The sequence below is a fragment of the Bos grunniens genome, chromosome 26 (assembly GCF_055505025.1).
Source record: "Bos grunniens cultivar Pamir isolate PY7600 chromosome 26, Bosgru_T2T1.0, whole genome shotgun sequence".
NCBI lineage: Eukaryota > Metazoa > Chordata > Mammalia > Artiodactyla > Bovidae > Bos > Bos grunniens.
This window is the reverse complement of record NC_141190.1, coordinates 19,853,067-19,874,224: the sequence shown is the minus strand read 5'-3', so window position 1 is coordinate 19,874,224 and position 21,158 is coordinate 19,853,067. Positions and strand designations below refer to the sequence as shown.

Below are 21,158 nucleotides of genomic sequence, written 5' to 3'. Positions count from 1 at the left end.
TCAGATCAGATCAGTCACTCAGTTGTGTCCGACTCTTTGTGACCCCATGAATCGCAGCACGCCAGGCCTCCCTGTCCATCACCAACTCCCGGAGTTCACTCAGACTCACGTCCATCGAGTCTGATGCCATCCAGCCATCTCGTCTTCTGTCGTCCCCTTCTCCTCCTGCCCCCAATCCCTACCAGCATCAGAGTCTTTTCCAATGAGTCAACTCTTCGCATGAGGTGGCCAAAGTACTGGAGTTTCAGCTTTAGCATCATTCCTTCCAAAGAAATCCCAGGGCTGATCTCCTTCAGAATGGACTGGTTGGATCTCCTTGCAGTCCAAGGGACTCTCAAGAGTCTTATCCAGTACCACAGTTCAAAAGCATCAATTCTTCGGCAAAGAAATCAAAGATGACATAAACAGATGGGGAGATATTCCATGTTCCTGGGTAGGAAGAATCAATATTTTGAAAATTACTCTACTACCAAATGCAACCTACAGATTCAATGTGATCCCTATCAAATTACCAATGACATTTTTCACAGAACTAGAACAAAAAGTTTCACAATTCATATGGAAACACAAAAAACCCTGAATAGCCAAAGCAGTCTTGAAGAGAAGAATGGAGCTGGAAGAATCAACCTTCCTGACTTCAGATAATACTACAAAGCCACAGTCATCAGGACTGTGCTGGACTGGCACAAAACCAGAAATATAGACCAATGGAACAAGATAGAAAGCCCAGAGATAAACCCATGCACCTATGGGTACCTTATTTTTGACAAAGGATGCAAAAAATATACAATGGGGCAAAGACAGCCTCTTCAATAAATGGTGCTGGGAAAACTGGACAGCTACATATAAAAGAATAAAATTAGAACACTTCCTAACACCATACACAAAGATAAACTCAAAATGGATTAAAGACCTAAATATAAGACCAGAAATTGTAAAACTTGTAGAGGAAAACTTAGGCAGAATGCTTGATGACATAAATCAAAGCAAGATCATCTATGACCCACCACCTAGAGTAACGGAATTAAAAACAAAAGTAAACAAGTGGGACCTGATTAAACTTAAAAGCTTTTGCACAGCAAAGGAAACTATAAGCAAGGTGAAGAGACAGCCCTCAGAATGGGAGAAAACCATAGCAAATGAAACAACTGACAAAGGATTCGTTTCGATTCATTTCCAAAATATATAAGCAGCTCATACAACTCGATGCCAGAAAAACAAACAACCCAATCAAAAAGTGGGGAAAATACCTAAACAGACATTTCTCCAAAGAAGAAATACACATGGCTAACAAACACATGAAAAGATGCTCCACATCACTCATTATTAGAGAAACGCAAATCAAAACTACAATGAAATATCGCCTCACACCAGTTATAATGGCTGTCATCAAAAGGTCTACAAACAATAAATGCTGGAGAAGGTGTGAAGAAAATGCTCTTGCACTGTTGGTGGGAATGTAAATTGATACAGCCGCTATGGAAGACGGTACGGAGATTCCCTAAAAGAACAGAAATAAAACTAGCATATGACCCAGCAATCCCACTCCTAGACATATACCCTGAGGAAACCAAAATTGAAAAATACACATGTATCCCATTGTTCATTGCAGCACTATTTACAATAGCTAGAACATGGAAGCAGCCGAGATGTCCATCAACAGATGAATGGTTAAGGAAGTGGTGGTACATATACACAATGACATATTACTCAGCCATAAAAAGGAATGCCTTTGAGTCAATTCTAATGAGGTGGATGAACCTAGAACCTATCATACCGAGTGAAGTAAGTCAGAAAGAGAAGGATAAATATCATATTGTAATGCATATATATGGCATCTGGAAAAATGATACTGAAGAATTTATTTACAGGGCAGCAATGGAGAAATAGACATGGAGAATAGACTTATGGACATGGGAAGAGGGGAAGGGAGGATGAGATGTATGGAAATAGTAACATTGAAACTTACATTACCATATGTAAAATAGATAACCAACAGGAGTTTGCTGTATGGCTAATTCAGGGGCTCTGTATCAACCTAGAGGGGTGGGGTCAGGAGGAAGACAGGAAGGAGGTTCAAAAGGGAGGGGATATATGTATACTTATGGCTGATTCATGTTGAGGTTTGACAGAAAACAACAAAATTCTGTAAAGCAATTATCCTTCAATAAAAAAAAAAGAAGAATGATGGAGTATACACACTTTTCCTTATTCCTCTGATTAAGTACAGAGGGAAAAAACTTAGGTATTATTTATAAAACAAACATGAAAAAATTCTGAAAAGTGAAGAGAGTAAAATAGGCTGGGAACCAGGGAACAGTATAGTGGTGAGTTTATTGGTTTAGGGTTTTTTGGGGTTTTTTTCCCTCTTATAGCCCAGACTTGGTTCTAGAAAAGCTGGCAACCCAGAAGCACCTACAGATCAAACAAAAAATGTGCCAACAAAAGCCTGCTCTCTCTAGCCAAAGGACCAAGAAAGGAACAAGCTAGCAAAACAGAAAACTTTTAGACAGTAACCACTCTACTCTAGTCACACAACCATAGCGGGAGAAAAGTGCAGTACCATCCCCACCCCTACTCCTGCCTGCAAAAGCCAAGCAGGAAGCCAGGACTCTTACCCCGGAGGGGCTGTAATACAGTATCTCTGTGCCTCCATCAGTGAACACCTAGTGAAGAATGCCAGGGCTTTTCATTACTGCTAGGTTGTAATAAAGATCCTCCTCACCATCCCCACTCATCGTTACTGGAGACCAAATGGAGAGCTGGGATTCCCCTACTCGGCTCTTAGAAATGAGGTGCCTCTTCCCCCTCCCTGGGGTGCAATCAGAGGATGCCTAGTAGAGAGTTAGGACTTTCACCACCACACAGCAGTAATGTGACTACTCCCCACTCTTGTGAGTGGGTGCCATGTGGGAAGAAGTAACAAGGCCCTCCTACCCTTGAAGTCAGGCTAGTATATCAATGGAAGCCTAATGGGGAGCTGGAACTCTTACACCCACACTCCAATAAGGAAGTTCCCTAATCCCTGAGTGTTAATGGAGGACAAGTGGGGAGCCTAGACTTCTACCCATACCAGGCAGTAACAAGGCAGTATTCCTTCCTTATCCTTTCTGAGTGGTGTCCTAGGAGGCCAACCAAAATAAAAGATTTAAGACCCAGAGTCCTATGATGCAATACCCAAAATGACTAGATATCATGTGAAAATCACTTGTTATACCAAGAACCAGAGGAATATCAACTTGAATGAGAAAAAGCAATCAATAGATGCCAACATCGAGATAACAAGAGATGTTCAAAATACAAGGCTGTTAAAGCAGCTGTCATAAAAATATTTCAATAAATAATTACAAGTATTCTTGAAACAAGTATAAAAAAATAGAAAGATGGAAAATAAGTAGGAAGTCTCAACAAATGAATAAATGAAGAAGAACCAAATTGAAATTTTAGAAGTGAAAGTACAAAAAATGAAATAAAAAACTCAGTGGATAGGCTCAACAGAATGATGGGAAAAGATGAAAAACAATCAGTGAATTTGAAGATACAATAACAGAAATTCCCCAATCTTAACAACAGAAAAAAAAACACAGACTGGGTTAAAAAATAAAAATGAACAAGAGTCTCAGAGATCTGTCGGACCAAAAGATTTAACATTTATGTTGTTGAAGCCCCAGAATGAAAGCTGGTGAGACTAAAAAAATACCTAAAGAAATAATGGCTAAAACTTGCTATAACTGGGCAAAAGATGTAAACCTTTAAATTTAACAAGCTGTGTAAACCCCAGATACAGTCAAAGAAATCCATACCAAGATACACCACACTCAAACTGCTGAAAGCTAAAGACTGAAAAATCTTGAAGCCAGTGAGAAAAGTGGCACCTTGCATGGGCTACTCAGTTGCTTCAGTCATGTCCAACTCTTTGTGACCCTATGGACTGTAGCCCCCAGGCTCATCTGTCTCAGGGATTCTCCAGGTAGTACTGAAATGAGCTGCCATGCCCTCCTCCAGGGGAGCTTCCCAACCCAGGGAGCAAACCTGTGTCTCTGTGTCTCCTGCACTGGCAGGTGGGTGGTTTACCACTAGCATCACCTGGGAAGCCTGCACTTTACTTATAGGTAAAAAAAAGAAAGAAAGAAAAAAAAAAAATTTTAATGGCGGCAGATTTTTTTTAATCAGAAATAATGAGGTCAGAAGAAAGTGGCAGTTTTTAAGGGCTGAAGGAAAGAATTGTCTACCTAGTCTGTATCCAGCAAAAATACCTTTGGAGAATGAAAGGGGAATCAAGACTTTTTCAAATGATGGGAGTCTAAGAGTGTATTGACAAAGACCTACCTAAAAGAATGGTTAAGGTAAGTTTTCTTTAAAAGAAAGGAATGATAAAAGATGGAAACTTGGAGCATCAAGTAGGAAGAAAACTAAAAAGGCAAAGAGTGAATAAATGCAATAGATTTTCTTTCTCCTCTTGAGTTTTCTAAACTATGTTTGATGGTTGAGACAAAAATAACAGTCTATTGTGATTGTCAGTGTTGTAAAAATATAGGAATAATGCCCTTACCTTCCACAGAGGCAGTTGATATATACTATCTAAAAAAGTTGGACATAGTAAAAGCAAAAGCATGAATCCATTAAAAAAATTTATAAAAAACATTTTAAGGAACTAGTGTCTGATATATAACATAATATATAATGTCACTCTAAAATTATTGATATTAGTATTTTTATTATTCCTACATGTATTTACACATGTATTTGTATGTATATACAGGTGCATGTATACAGACATACAGAACTGACTGGCATGATTTTCTCTGAATGTTGATAAAGTTGGTGCACTGAGATTTGGTTTAATCACCAAATTGTTTATACTTTTCGTTGTCATGTTTAAGTTTTAAAATGTGTGTATTTTTTAACAGAATTATTTTTATTATATTTAAAAATCATGAATCAAAAGAATAAAAATAATTTAAAGGAAAATTATAAAATATTAATGATACTCAAATTTAATTATACAAAAATGCAAATACTGAAATTTAAAATAGTTTCTTTGGGGGCTCAATTCACATTCCATACAGCACAAAAACCAACCTTATATTTATCCAAATCTTGAAGTCTAATTAATAGATGGATACCTCTCTCCCCCTCAGTCTGTCCCTCTTAACACAAATAAACACATATACACACACATGCATGTTTGTTCATGATAAATGTTATCGTGTTCATCATAAATAGTTTCTTTCAAGGCCTTACATGGGGAGAGCCAGCCTTTCTTTTAAAATGAAGACATGGCTATTGTTGTGAAAAGAATTATACTGGTGTAAGGTTTTTCTCTAGGTGCAATATTCTACACAGTGTCTATACTTCAAGGTGTAGCTCTATGACATTGAGTTTGCTGGGAATAAATGTTAAATGTTGTTTTCTAGTCGCTAAGTGATATCCCGGAGAAGGCAATGGCACCCCACTCCATTACTCTTGCCTGGGAAATCCCATGGATGGAGGAGCCTGGAAGGCTGCAGTCCATGGGGTTGCTAAGAGTTGGGCACGACAGAGCGACTTCACTTTCACTTTTCACTTTCATGCATTGGAGAAAGAAATGGCAACCCACTCCAGTGTTCTTGCCTGGAGAATCCCAGGGACGGGGGAGCCTTGTGGGCTGCCGTCTTTGGGGTCGCACAGAGTCGGACACGACTGAAGCGACTTAGCAGCAGCAGCAAGTGATGTCCGACTCTTTTGCGACCTCATGGATTGTAGTCCAACCGGCAAGAATACTGTGGAGGGTTGCCATTTCCTTCTTCAGGAGGTCTTCCTGACCTAGGGATCAAGCCCACGTCTCCTGCATTGGCGGGCAGATTCTTTACCACTGAGCCACCAGGGAGGGAACTAAAATATACAGAGTATTGGTGAATGCAGCTAGAGCAGCAGTTTGTGTGTGTGTGTGTGTGTGCACGCATGTACAATTATGAGTGCTGGGTGTCTAGAAATAAGCAACATCATCATACAGAGGAGAGCTGAACCTCTGCTTTTCCTGCTTGTGTGATACATGCAAGTTAGGATGTGCGATTTCATTGACAATATTGATGCTGAAATAAATCTACCTCAAACTATGGCTGGCCTTCAAAGGAAAACTCAGGTTTTCACCAGCAGCCTAGTGGAGGACTCTGGATGTAAGTCAAAAGGCTGCCACCCACTGATAGGTAGCTTCCATTAACTGACCTCCCTTCCAATATTCTAGATTCCATGTCCTCTCTGGTCATTAGTAGTCACCTTAGTCATTGTTTCACCCTGAACTCAGTTTGCCTAGATATAGAAGAATAAGAATCATCTCTCCCCTCCTCAACTGTCCTTGCATGATATTAGAATTCAGCCCATTGTTGACAGTTACCTAGACAATTCAAACTAGAGTTCTCTGGGTTAATCTTTTTATTTTCATAACAGGGACCATTTTCTCTCAAAGGACAACCTTTTTATTGTACACTATTGATCAAACAGATTGGTGTAATGGAGCTTCGTAGTAATGAATACGTATGTACTAGGAAATATAACAACATTGTTTTCTTATAAATAAACCCCCAAATATCGGTGGCTTAACAATTAGACATTTGTTTCTCAATAATGTCACATTCAGTGCTGAGGTACCTGGTGGATGGCCTTCTATGTGATTTTTCAGGATCCTGATTTTGTCCATCATGTGACTTCTGCTTGGAGACTCTTCCATTCATCTGGCAATGGAGGAAAGAATATATAAGGAAGGACATGGCTTTTTAATTTCTGCTCAGAAGTGATACACATCTCCAGCTACTCTAGCCTAAGGTGACACATCACTTCTGCTCACAATGCTTTGACCTGTTAGTCTGATGGGCACCCCTTTTGTGATCTAGGCAGAGGTATAATAGGTTCTGGCTAGGCTGCTGCTTCTTGTACACAGCTCTGCACTGTGGAAGGGGAGCACAAAATTTGGGTGGTCAATAAATTATCTCCACCCTCTCCAGAGGAGCAAGCCCAGGTAAATGTGGGGCTCACCTCAGGTGCCATGCCTTTCTCAAGGATCACAGCTTGAGTTGGCTGCTGTCTGACCAAAGAGTTGTTATGTATTTTGTGTTCAATTTTGAGTTGTCTGTGACTGGAGGGTAATTCTAATCTAATCCATGCTGGCTGGAACAGGAAATGCTACTTAACTTGGTTTTAATCCAGCATTTCTTAAACTTATTTTTGACCATAGAGCCCCTTTTCTTCGTATAACAATTACTGATAAAAAAAAAATACTTTGAAAAACACTTGCAAGAAAAAGAGTAAAGTTATACCATCTCCATTCCTTTACTTATCTCCCCAGGTTTTTGCTTTTGTTATTGTTTTGCTTGTGCTTTTATTTGTTATAATTGTTTCATTTTCTTTAGCTCAGTATTGTTTAGGTATTCAGGATAGTTGAAATAGGTAAGACTAAAGGAAGTTGAAAAGCAGCAACTTGATTACAGATAAATGAAGTAAGCACAGTAGTCTTCATAACCCTCACACTTGCAGAGCAAAGTAGAGGGGAACGTTTTTGGTATCTGTTGCCTAGTACCTACTTGGTCTCTGGTTTCCTAGTTACCGTGTTTCTTGTCTTGTTTTGTTGCACTGGACCTTTATTGTTCTGCTGGGGCTTTCTCTAGTTATGGGCAAGTGGGGGCCACTTTTGATTGTGGTGCATGGGCTTCTCATTTAGGTGGCTTCTCTTGTTGCAGAGCACGTGCTCTGGGGCACAAAGGCTTCAATAATTGTGGCACACAAGATTAGTTGTTTCAAAGCATGTGGAATCTTCCTGGACCAGTGATCAAACTCATGTCCCCTTCATTGGCGGGCAGATTCTTATCCACTGTACCACCAGAGAAGTCCCTACTACATCTCTTTGAGCCACAGGTAATAATCTGCAAAACAGTAAGTGTTCAGGAGGTTAAATGAGACACCATATGTAAAACAGCTAGCAAAAAAAAAAAAAGGGGGGAATTTAATACATATATGGCTCCTCCCTTCCTCATTCTCCTCTCTCTGTTTTCCTAGTTAGTAATGCACTAATTATAGTCGAGTTAGTTGTAATATTCAGCTACAATGGCAATTATATGAAAAGAGGTCAGGGAAAGATTGTGGTAACTGTATAAGCTCCCAGTTTACAAACACTGAATGAAAATAAATACTGCACATAGATGGTTAGATTCTAGTAACTTAGATCGTACCAATCCTATTATTGATGACCCCACAGTTAAACTGACCAGGAAGCTAATGACTTAAGCTTCAAGCCCTTCCCTTGCATTGATTCCTAGGAATGCTGGGAGTTGCTCAGAATTGTAGAATGTTCTAGGTGGTGAGGGGGAAGCTGCTGCTGCTAAGTCGCGTCAGTCGCGTCTATGTGCGACCCCATAGACGGCAGCCCACCACTCTCCCCCGTCCCTGGGATTCTCCAGGCAAGAACACTGGAGTGGGTTGCCATTTCCTTCTCCAGTGCATGAAAGTGAAAAGTGAAAGTGAAGTCTCTCAGTCGTGTTCGACTCTTAGCGACCCCATGGACTGCAGCCTACCAGGCTCCTCTGTCCATGGATTTTCCAGGCAAGAGTACTGGAGTGGGGTGCCACTGCCTTCTCCAGAGGGGGAAGCATTGCTGTGTAAACATTTCTGGTAAATTGCGTAAAGATCGCTCAGAAAAAGAGGGATTTGAAAGAAGTTTCTGGGAGTTTGTTGTGATTTATTTTGTCATTCTAAATAAATATTTACTTTTGTACCTAATTTTGTGTTTTGTACTTCTGATTTCCTTTTCTTAAAGAGGGTCCCACAAATTGTTTACATTTCAGACTCAAAACACACAGATACACCCCTGCTCACACTTTTGGTGCCATCACGTGCTGCTACTCTGAAAATTCCCAGAGTTGCCCCCCTCAGAGCCTTCTGCAGATGGCTTTCCTATCCCTCTCCTTCCCTGCTCCCCTGGAGCTCTTCTTAGCACTGCTAGGATCAAGGACCAGCTGTTTGAGTCCCTGCCAAGACAATGTCTCTCCACATGCATTGTGTCCACTGGGGAGAATGATTAGGGCTCGAAGCTCAGGACCCAAAGTGTGCAAGGAATTAGGAGAGAGAAAGATTCAAGAAAATTAGGCCCTTGTGACTGTACTCAAGACTCAGGCCCACTCTTTTGGTGAATTGTGGGTTAGATTATACAGACACCCATGCTTTCATTAAATATATCTTTTGAGTACTCATTACGTGCCTGATGGATTGCCTACCACCTTGACTGTTACTTGTATAATTTTTCAATGATAACGTTTTACCAAACTCTGAAATTCCTGTACCACAACCCTTCAGTCATTTGGGTGACTCCTTTATAGATAATATAAGAACTGGTTGAAGAAAGCCAAAAGACATCTACATTTCATAGGACCTTTTTTTTTTCCCTAACAGCATTTATTTCATCCAAGCTCTACTTCTCAAAGTAGTTCTGAACACAAGATAATAATGTTGACCCATAGCAAAGACGATCAAGAATAGTGCAGCCTCAGAAAGCAAACCAAAGGTAAATATGAAAATGTGCTCAGTGGGAACCCAGAGGGAGGCCCTTGGAGGAGGGGAAGATAACAATTTATAAAGCTTTGGAGAGACTAGCATCAGCCTCTCCAGTGTTTGACTTCAAGGTGTCAGAATAGCCTTTATAGGTCAATAGGGTTGTTCTAGTGATTATCCAAACTTCTCTCCAATCCAGTGGGGAAGACCCCAGTTTTATGGCATTACCTGCCCAGGCAGGAGGCAGGGTGTTAGAACTCTGAGTAGACAGCCCCTCCTCCCTGAAAGCAGCAGGCAGCAAAATAGGTCCGGAAATTCCTGAGCTTTGGAAAGCCAGCACTAATGCAATTACCTGAAATAAAAGAAGAGGTCAGATAATAAGGGGCAAAGGTTTTTCCTTTTAAAGTAAAGAGCCAGGTAAACAAAACCAGCTGCCCCTGGAGCCAACAAGCTCTCCTCATTAAATGTTTTAAGAGGCTAATGGGCATAAGTGGCTAATTGGAGTACAATCCTGAAGACTAAATCTAGGGGCCTAGAGAAGGGGGAAGGGGACTCAGGGTTAAGCAAAGAAGAAAGGAGATGAGACCTGCTCCTGGCAGAGGATCCTATCTGGCCAGAATGGAATGGAAACAAGAATAAGATGATTTCATCTGGAGTCTCTAATATTTGTTTGGATCTCTGTGATACCGGCTTCTTGAGAATCAGCTGGGACAATTTTATGTTTATATGCTAGTGGAATAGGATCTGGAGTAAGTTTTTAAAATAACTAATTATGGGAAATTTTATGTATATTTATGATGAAAAGTCTGAAAGGGTACAAGTCAAAATGTTAACAATGAGTTTCTCTAGGTGTTGGACTTACCAGTGATTTTTCATTTTCATATTTTAATTTTATGTGCATTTCCTATTTTGTCTATAATGAGCACTTGTTTCTTTTATAATAAACAGATAAAGGGCAGACTTTTAAATAGGATGAAAAGCATTAAACAAAAAATAAAATTTAGAACAAAAGAGAGCGAGAGAGTTGGTGAATGAATTGGTAAGTAGTTCCATTTCCTTTGTATACTCTGTCGTCTTTGCTGCCTTCCCAGATATGTGCTTGGCATGAGCTACCGATCTGGAGGCCAGCAGAGGAAGGGATGATGGTCACTGGTACTGAGTCGGACAGGCTCTTTGTCCACACACATGTCCACACCATTGTCCACACACAATGGTTTCTAGCCCATTGTGTTTGTAGTAGTAGTTCACACAAAGGGTATTTCTGCACAGCCTCTCCTTGCTTCAGCTTTTAGTGGAATATCTCAGCCATTTGTGGTGTGATCCTAAGAGATGCTGAGATTTCAAGAGAGCTTAGAGGAGGACTATGATTTAGAGGAGGACCTAAAATTATCCATCTAAGCATTTCTAGAACCAACCTTTCTGCCAGGTTTATGTGGAAGATGCCAAAGCACATCTTACTGGCAAATTCCCTTCCTCTGTCTTTCCCTTCCTTTCCTCTCTGATTCTTTTGGTCCTCTGGTGCCTTTGTAGCCGTCACTAAGCTAGTTACCTCTTGAGAAGAAACCTTGGCAGCTCAGAATCGTCTTTACCCTCCCAGTTAGGAGGACAGAGGAAAGCACATCACTGGACAGTCAGCTGGAATCCAGTCCCACTTCCACTTACCCAGTCTTGGTTAGAAATCACCATCTTTTCATTTTTAACAATTTATTCTTTCCAAGTGGTTATCATAGGCTCTTATGTCCAAATCTAACTGATATATTGAGCCCTTTACCATAGGCAGCCACTATCAGAGAGCCAAATCTCTGGAATAGGCAACATTTTTCAAATAACTACAAACTGCTGACACTGAATGTTTTCTAAGAAGCTTCACATATATAAAGTCCCAGGGTACCCAAGAAAAAGGCTCAGGTATTTATCAACTCATACCTATGGTTCAATTGTCTCCTCTCTTAAAACGGAATACTAAATTCTGTAGGACCAAAGTTCTTATTGGCAAATAGATGGGGAAACAGTGGAAACAGTGGCTGACTTTATTTTGGGGGGCTCCAAAATCACTGCAGATAGTGATTGCAGCCATGAAATTAAAAGACACTTACTCCTTGGAAGGAAAGTTATGACCAACCTAGACAGCATATTAAAAAGCAGAGACATTACTTTGTCAACAAAGGTCCATCTAGTCAAGGCTACGGTTTTTCCAGTAGTCACATATGGACGTGAGAGTTGGACTATAAAGAAAGCTGAGCACCAAAGAATTGATGCTTTTGAACTGTGGTGTTGGAGAAGACTCTTGAGAGACCCTTGGACTGCAAGGAGATCCAACCAGTCCATCCTAAAGGAAATCAGTCCTGGGTGTTCACTGGAAGGACTGATGTTGAAGCTGAAACTCCAATTCTTTGGCCACCTGATCCAAAGAGCTGACTCATTTGAAAAGACCCTGATGCTGGGAGGGATTGGGGGCAGGAGGAGAAGGGGATGACAGAGGATGAGATGGCTGGATGGCATCACCGACTCAATGGGCATGAGTTTGAGTAAACTCTTGGAGTTGGTGATGGACAGGGAGGCCTGGCGTGCTGCAGTTCTTGGGGTTGTAAAGAGTTGGACACAGCTCAGCGACTGAATTGAACTGAAAGTTCTTATTTCCCTAGTACAATATAAATGTGGATTTATGTTTGCAAATGAAAGTTGGTGAAACTTCATGGTAATATGGGGTTCCTTTGGCATCCAAATGTGAATCTGACTCAGACTGCAATTATTAAAAAGACACTGTGATGGTCAGACTGGGGAAGGGACTCTTATTCAGGCCAAAGACAGAGGCAATGTTCAGGGCCACAACTGAGAAGCTTTTAGAGGATCTCCCATTTCTGTTAACTTCTCTGATTCCCTGAGAGAGCTCATCTATGGCCATGACTTCATTCATTATTTACAAACTGAAGAAAAGAAAACAGCAAGGTCAACATTTTCTATCTCAACTTTTCTCTATGCTGACTTCTCACATCTCCAAGGACCTGTTTTCTCTTGATATTCTCTGTGTCTTTGATATCTCAGGCAGAATAATTTCTCTCCTTTGACAAACCTAAAACCTAGTCTGAATGGCCGACATGTCCTTGGCACCAGTGTCCTCTAAGACATTCTCTCTCATAAGCTCATGATCGTCACTGACTCCCTTCCCATCTCTCCTACACTCTACAGCTTTATTTTATTAGTTCTTTCTTCACAGGCTCTCACTTCTACTTTTTCTGTGACCTCCCATACTTAGACTCAGATTCCTTCTTGCCTGCACTGTTGAGATAAGATAACCTCGTCGAACTGGTTTCCTGCCTAGAGTTTTCTAGGCTCTCGTCTAATTCATGGCCCTCAGGATAGCCTGAGACCAACTGAGAATGATTGAATCCAGCTTGTTAGGTTAAGAGTGGGGCCAAGAACAGGCTCTAAAATGCTTAAGCTAAAATTTTTACTGGAATTCCTCCCCCACATGTCACATGAAGGAGGAGCTGGACTATTGCTGGGTCCAAGAAAACAGCTGTTGAGTCAACAGTAAGAGGAAGCCAATGTTAGACCCATGGTAGAAGAACCTTTCCTGGGTTCGAGCTGTGCTACAGTGGATCTGTACTAGTAGGGTATGAGAGTCGATTCCCTGTCCCAGATAATCACTCTCAGGGATGTTGTCACTGGCTTACCTACTTTAGACCACATGACCACTAAGATCTTTAGACTCTAGACTTTTGCAGCATAATCACAGCCCTCCCCATTTCATTATCTCTCTCTCTCCATCTCTCTCTTTCTTTCTTCCTGCCCACCTACTGGAAATCCAGACTTTGTTTTTGCTCCTCCATAATACCCTCATTCCAGATCCTACAGTGGATGAACAGTGTCTTTCTCCAGATAGGTGTTTCCCTGCTCACCCCGTCCCATGGCTTTTTAGTTTGGGTTGCTACCACCTTGGATATTTAAGGAACCTGGAGGACAGATTTGGTTATTGAATACCTTCTGTGTGCCGTGTTCTGTTCTCAGCATTTCTCCTGATTTTTATTCACAGGGTACAGTAACCCTGTGAAAATATATGTTTGGGTTCTTTTTAAACCAATTTTAAAGAAGGGGAAGCCTAGTATCATATAGGTAGTACATGGCAAAGCTGAGCTTAAACCAAGGCTTTCAAACTCCAAGTTTTGCGTACTTGAGAAAAGTGACCAGAGGAAGGAGGGGAAGACCGAGGCCCCTCAACCCTGGGTCATGGACTATGTGGGATAGGATGCATGTTCACAGGGAATCCTACATATTGAAAGAGTACATCTGGCACTTTTATCTCAAGGAGCATTAAACTATATGTGCTGCCAGCAAAACTTATATTTCTGATGTTTAAAATAGTTACTGGGAGCAGACAAAGAAAAAAGAGGAAACTATAAAGTATTTGATCAAAACATAAAAGAACACTAATTACAGTACATTTTTAACATACACATAGTCATTATGTAATATAATACAAATATTTATGTCCTTCATTATGTGTTACATTAACATTGCACGAATTATTTTTTTATTTAAACACTGCAGTGTTTTCATATGCCTAGCTTTCAGGTAGTAAGCTGTCTAATCACAACTTAAAAACAATTGGAGGTGCTGACAGTGGAGTACTAATAGAGTTGTGAGGTGATGGATATGGACATTACCAGCTCTGTGTGTTACACATAGTAAATGTTTATTGGATCTGAGTCTAGCATCTAGTACCAGGAATGAGGTGAAAGGTCCTGTCATTGGTTTGTTTTATTCCCTAATATAAGTAACCACCCAAATTTTCAAAAGCATGTACCCTTTGCCACAACAATCTCACTTTTAGAATTCTATACACATGTAATTTAGTCAATCTCCTATTGTTTATGACCCCATCTTTGTGAGCTGAAAATTTAGAGAAATCAGAAAGAACTAAAAGTTGTTGAATGCTTACTGTATGCCAGATACTTTAGATTTATCTGTTTAATCTTCAAATAATCCTGGGAGGCAAATAGGCTACCTCTCTTTTAAGAATAAGAAAACTGAGGCCCATAAAGGCCAGGCATGTTGTCCAAGATCATATAGATTGTAAATATCTGATATGGAATTTGAATTCAGATATCTCTGGCTCCAAAACTTGGACTCTTTCCAATATACCAATGATTTAAACATTAGAGTCTGTGGAAATGTGTGACGTGGTGAGGGAGGCCAAGGGGAAGGCTGAATGGGAGGCACTCAGCTACCACCCACACTGCAACCAGAGCACCTGGTTCAAAGTGTGATTACAAGGAATTTTAACCATTCCACTACATCACGTATTGGAATGGCAATTTAACATTACAAAGGATTTTCACATGGTTCTATAACATGTACTGAGAGGTTGTTGACTAACTAAAAATGACATGGTCTATCATTGTTCATCAACCAAGGAGACCTAAGTAGATTGGAAAATGCACCCAGGAGTCATAAGTTTTGACTTAAATTAAATTGATTTAATTTGAAATTTTGCAAAGATGAGTATTGGGATATTTAAGATAATGAAGGTCACTTAACCCTGGACTTAGTCTTCAGAGTAAGAATTCTCAGAGAGTCACACAAAGCCGGATGGACTTGTTTTGGTTGAATGTTAACAGTGTAGCGTCAGCACAACTTGATGTTTCACTTAAGCCATCTAGCAGAACCAGGGACACTGCCACCCTGAGGAGTGCCAACTGTTGCTATTTTAGTATAGGGCACCTGGACTTTAGTCTGTCTTTCTTATTTGTTTTTTCATTTATTGTAGAGGTAGAAGGAGGTTGACTACAAGGTTTTTGCCAGGAAAGTGAACTGGAGATGAAATTTTTGTGACACACTCACTGCAGAAGGCAATGGCACACCATTCCAGTACTCTTGCCTGGAAAATCCCATGGACGGAGGAGCCTGGTGGACTGCCATCTATGGGGTCGCTGAGGGTCGGACACGACTGAGTGACTTCACTTTCACTTTTCACTTTCATGCATTGGAGAAGGAAATGGCAACCCACTCTAGTACTCTTGCCTGGAGAATCCCATGGACGGAGGAGCCTGGTAGGCTGCAGTCCATGGGGTCGCGAAGAGTAGAACACGGTTGAGCAACTTTACTTTCACTTTTCACTTTCACCCATTGGAGAAGGAAATGGCAACCCATTCCAGTGTTCTTGCCTGGAGAATCCCAGGGACAGGGGAGCCTGGTGGGCTGCCGTCTATGGGTCGCACAGGGTCGGACACGACTGAAGCGACTTAGCAGCACTGCACTAAGTCTGATTTTTTGTGGTTGGTGTTCTCTTATTTAAAGATGTGGAAACCTTTCAAAATGTTTGAATAGTCTTGCAAACCTCTCACATACCTTCATTATTTTAAAGTGGGAGTAAGGATGGTATGGAAGGGATGTTAAATTACTTTCCCTATGGAGGAAACAAAGTAAGCTTTTCCCCATTAACCAATTCATGTTATGGATTCCTATCAGTTCCTATAGAGCAATAAATGCAGTTTCAATGGACAAAGGCTGAAAAAAATCACAGTATTAGCCCACAAATGGATGTAAAAATAAAGAGGATAAGATGTTTATTTTTGTTTGAAAAGTATGCAGGATCCAAACTTTTTTGAATGTAAAAGCTCAAGTGAACCCTGGGTTGCTGTTTCTCAGGCAACAGAGACCTCTGGCTAGAGAAATATATTTGTAATCTCCTGCTTGAGATTTTACCTGATTCTTATTTTATTTTTATTCCAGTTGCTACATTGATGGCCGGGTGGTCAAGGTGATGGACTTCCTGAAAACTCGCCTGTTAGACACACTCTCTGACCAGATTAGGAAAATTCAGAAAGTGAGTAAAAATCTCTGGGGAAGAAGAGGAGAGAGTTTGGGAGTAAGGCAAGGAAAGGTCACAGGGTTCCAGCTAGATGGTAGCACTGTGGATAGTACAGTCTAGACTTGCATGGCCACAAGCTACCTCTCACAGTTGATGATTGTTATTTATTGTTTTTAGATTGAGAAGGATTTGAATGTGCCATATCCAGGTTTAAACGCTCCTATATTTAATAACAAATACTTTGTAATAGTTTGCTTCTAAATTGTGAGTTTCTTAAGGGAAGGATAGGTTTACTTTCTTTTTGTAAGAGTTTGTTTTGGATTAGTTTAAGGAGAGAATGATTACATTCATTTAATGGAATTGTGGTCTAGGGTATTGGCAATTTTCAGCCACATGTACAGTACTCCTAGGCATCTTAGAATCAGCCAAGTAACATCTTACTTTTGTAGACATAGATTAAGCAATCACATGTAGGTCATATTAGCAAGAAACCTGTGGTCAGTAGTTCTCAAACTTGAGTAAAATGAAAATCACTAGAGGCTGCTTGTAAAATTTCCACTCTCACTTCTGATGTTTTGACTTAGTGTGTCTGGAATGGATCCCAGACATCTCTGCCTTTTAATAGTCATCTGTCAAGTAATTCTACCCAATGCAGATCACATTTTGCAATACACTAGATTAGTTAAGTCTGAATTGTGAGGATCTTATGTCTACAATTTCCATCTGCCTCTACAAAATAGTATCTCATCTTTCTTTAGTTTCCTAGTCAGGTACTTTTCCAGGGAAAAGTGAAGGTGAAAGTCACTTAGTCATGTCCGACTCTTTGCAACCTCAAGGACTATACAGTCCATGAAATTCTCCAGGGGAAAATACTGGTGTGGGTAGCCTTTCCCTTCTCCAGGGGATCTTCCCAACCCAAAGATCGAAACCAGGTCTCCTGCATTGCAGGTGGATTCTTTACCAGCTGAGCCACAAGGGAAGCCCTTTCCAGGGAATGGAGACCTTTTAAACATTCAACTTCCTCTTGGGCAAATTAAATACATCTTTGCAAAAAAAAAAAAAACAGGTAGGCCCCCACTAATATGGGATGAATGGGGGAAGTTCCCTGGTAGTCCAGTGGTTAGGAATCCATGCTTTCAGCACCAAGGTTTTGGGTTCAATCCCCAGCCATGGCATGGCCAAAATATATATATATATACGGGATGAATGAATAAATGAATGGGTAAATAAACAAATGGCTCATTATAAAATTAGTTGTGTAAGAAAATACTATTTGGAGCAATCATAGAAAAGCACTTAATGTCTTACTCAGATTATAAATAACCCTTTGAGTCTTTAGAAGCTGTGAGGCCTCAGGACTTCTGAATTTCTACATCCCAGTCTGATCCCTCTGGGGATCAGGTGCATTGACCAGCACCCTTATCTGTCACTGTCTCCTACTAGGCAACACCTAGGAGAACTAAATGATTTGAAGTGTCTGTCAGTCTCTGCTTGACATTCACTTAGTTTTTAATATTTAACTAATATTTACTGTGCTTTTAACAAGTAGCAGGCATAGTGCCAGCTGCTCCGGATACAAAATCGAATGAGACATGGTCTTTGTCCTTGAGGAACTTTACAGTTTCAAGGTTTAATACTTACTTTGAGCAAGCTGAAAAACATATTACCTAATGGAGTAGAATGTCAACCTTTTAAACTCTAGAGTTTTCTAACAACATTATGCTAATCCAGTATTAGTCTCTAAAAAGAGGGGAGGAAATTTCTTTCATTTATTCACTTGTTCCTTCTTTCATTCAATGGATATTTACTGTTTACTGTGTTCCAGCTACTATTCTAAGTTTTTGTATTACAACAGTGTTCAACATAACAAGTCGCTATATTTTTGGTTTTTCCAGCTTTGAGTCTAGCAACCTGATCAAAGGATTATCACTGGAAGTAAAATGATTCAGTGGTGTCATGGCACTGTGAGTGAAGGTTCTAACTGTGTTCATGTAATTCTTTAAGTATAACTAGGTCAAAACCAAGACAAATGAGTTAGGAGTTAGATTCTCCTCTTTCTCCCCACAACTTAGTACTCTCCACCACTGAATATTCCTTCACCATCACAGAATGTCCAGAGACTGAAATAAGAGGCTAAACTCACTTCCTGATTTGTCCAGGCAAGGCTGAAGAAACTTAAGGAAAACGTCTCAAATTCTGGGCACAATTGAAATTCAGATCTTTAAAAACACGTCTGATGCACACAGAAAAGGAGAGCCAAGTGTGATTGCAGAAAGGAGCAGTGGAGCCTCGAAGAGAAATGGCCTATGTATACAGAAGGCACCTGGCAGGGGGTAGATAGAATTAGCAGTAGGGTCTGGAGCCACCTTTTGGCTCTGGCAAATACAAAATGCTCAGCGGTCCCCTCAGGCTTACATTTCTGTTCTGGTTATGTCTTGCTGTGCAATAAATTATCCCAAAACTTAGTGACTTAAAACAATCATTTATTATGACCATGAATTCTATGGGTCAGGAATTCCCATAGGATGGCTTTTCTTTGCTCCATTAGTTTCAGCTGGAAAACATGAAGACTAGGCTAATTCAAAGGCCAGTGACTGGAATCATCAGAAAGCTCATTCACTCTGAAAGTTGATGTCAGTTGTCAACTATCACCTTTGTGGGGCTGATAACCAGAATACCTCTCCTTGTAGCCTTGGACTTCCTCTCGAGGTTTTAAAGTCAGATGCCCAAGAGAGCGAGTCAGGTGGAAGCTCTATTAACTTTTCTACCTATCCTTAGAAGTCACAGGGCATTGCTTCAACCATAGTCAACTCATTAAGACAGTCACCAAGACCCTTAGGGATTTAAGAGAAGAGGAAGTAAACCTTCTTAATAAGGGAGTGATGAGGTTCTGGAAGGGCATATAAGACCAGAAACATTTTTTCAGTCACTTTGGGAAAATACTGTCTGTCAAAGTTTCATCCTCCTTGTTTTATTTAGTAGCCCATTCAGTTCTCTCTCTGACTGGTTTTCTTTTTCCAAATCTCTTTTATAAAGCTCTTGCCAGAGATTGTCTTAAATGGGTATCTGCTAGGGTCGCTGCTAGATCACAGATTCATTGAGGTTTGACTCATAGGATAGACCTTCTACTGGCTACAGTAACCTGGACCCAGTTGTTAGGGCCTTGAGAAGGGGAGTCTCTCACCACAGCAAAGGATATACTAGGTAGTGGCCTGATTTGGGGAGATGAAGGCTAGGAGACCAGAGAAGAGTCATCAAGATTTGTCAGTTGAAAAGTTACTTTGGCTGTTCCTGAAATCCCCTGTGGGTGGAATGGGGGTTTGGGAAATTTGATACTAGGGTACAGTCTGGGGCAGAGTGATCAAAGTTCTTTGCTGTGAGCCCCCCCAGTCAGCTTGGAGATGGACCAAGTAAACATTTTATTAGGTATATACATGGAACTCTCATCCAAAAGCTAGAAATGCAATCTCTGTTTCTTTTTTATTTTTAGAAGTTCAGAGAAATCTTAATGATCTCTCCTTAGGTCCTAGTAGTGGGAAAAGGGTGGATTTCCTACCCAAACAAATTCATGCAAGATTGGTTTATATAAGACAGTGGTGAGGCTGTTTGAAGAAGAGATAGGAGACAGGATTTGAAGTCTAGTGGCTTGGGTTTTATGACCCTCAGCCATTCACTTAACCTTTCTGATTTTCTTTCTTCACCTGTAAAATGAGATTGCTAAGAACAGAGCTCTCTCTATCTGTATCTGTGTGTTCTGCATCTATGGATTCAACCAAACACTGATTGAAAATATTCCAGAAAAAAAGCACTTTAGAAGGTTAAAAAAAGCAAAACTTGAATTTGCCAGGTACTGGCAACTATTTACCTAGCATTTTCATTGTATTAGGTATTATAAGTAATCTAGAGATGATTTACAGAGAAGGCAATGGCACCCCACTCCAGTATTCTTGCCTGGAAAATCCCATGGACGGAGGAGCCTGGTAGGCTGCAGTCCATGGGGTCGCTAGAGTCGGACACGACTGAGCGACTTCCCTTTCAGTTTTCACTTTCATGCATTGGAGAAGCAAATGGCAACCCACTCCAGTGTTCTTGCCTGGATAATCCCAGGGACGGGGGAGCCTGGTGGGCTGCCATCTATGGGGTCGCACAGAGTCGGACATGACTGAAGCGACTTAGCAGCAGCAGCAGAGATGATTTAAAGTACAATACATGGAAGAATGTGCCTGGGTTATACTATAAACACTACACGGTTTTGTATATGGGCCTTAAGCAACTGCAGACTTTGATATCCACACCAGTTCCTGGAACTAGTACTTGGTAGTAACCATTGTATATCCTCCTTCCCTCTTAAGGAGATTAGGAAGATCACATGAGACTCTGATTTGTTCATTGCTAGTGAATGGTAGTTCTTATTGCCATAATTATTGTTGTTTCAGTTATTATGGTTGTTTTTTAATAACAATTCATTTTACTGGAGAAGCTTCATGTTACCTTTATTCTCAACTTGTTCTTTGCTTTCTTCCTCTTTCCTCTTTCTTTGAACCCTGGAGAATAGATAGGTGATATTTTTGGCACCTGAAAGACAGTGACTCAATTGCTAAAAACAGCTGTGGTTTCCAAATTTGGACTGCCACTTAAGAATGTTTAGTTTTCTGAGCAGTGGGTGAATTCTGGTTATATGAAAATCTACATGATGCATTTGAAAACCAAACAGAGACAGTGTTTGGACAACCCACTCATCTGGGTGATTCACACACTCGCTCCTTTCGATTAGAATGAGAATAATTGTCTGTACTTTGAGAGATGAGGGAAAGAGTTGAGAATC

General features: G+C 40.5%; 1 protein-coding gene across 13 annotated transcripts in view; it reads left to right on the top strand.

Moving 5' to 3' along the window:
- HPSE2 (heparanase 2 (inactive)) overlaps window positions 1-21,158 on the top strand; it is a 715,384-nt gene that overhangs the window by 530,533 nt on the left and 163,693 nt on the right. For 7 of the 13 annotated variants that reach the window (XM_086377175.1, XM_086377177.1, XM_086377176.1 and 4 more), the window contains one exon: window positions 16,255-16,348. The exons of 3 other annotated variants lie outside the window; for them this stretch is intronic. In XM_086377175.1, coding sequence (XP_086233301.1) covers window positions 16,255-16,348 — 94 coding nt within the window. Of the gene's footprint in view, window positions 1-9,420; window positions 9,533-16,254; window positions 16,349-21,158 lie in introns of all 13 variants that reach the window. 3 more of the 13 variants (XR_015155160.1, XR_015155161.1, XR_015155162.1) reach the window with 1 other exon arrangement.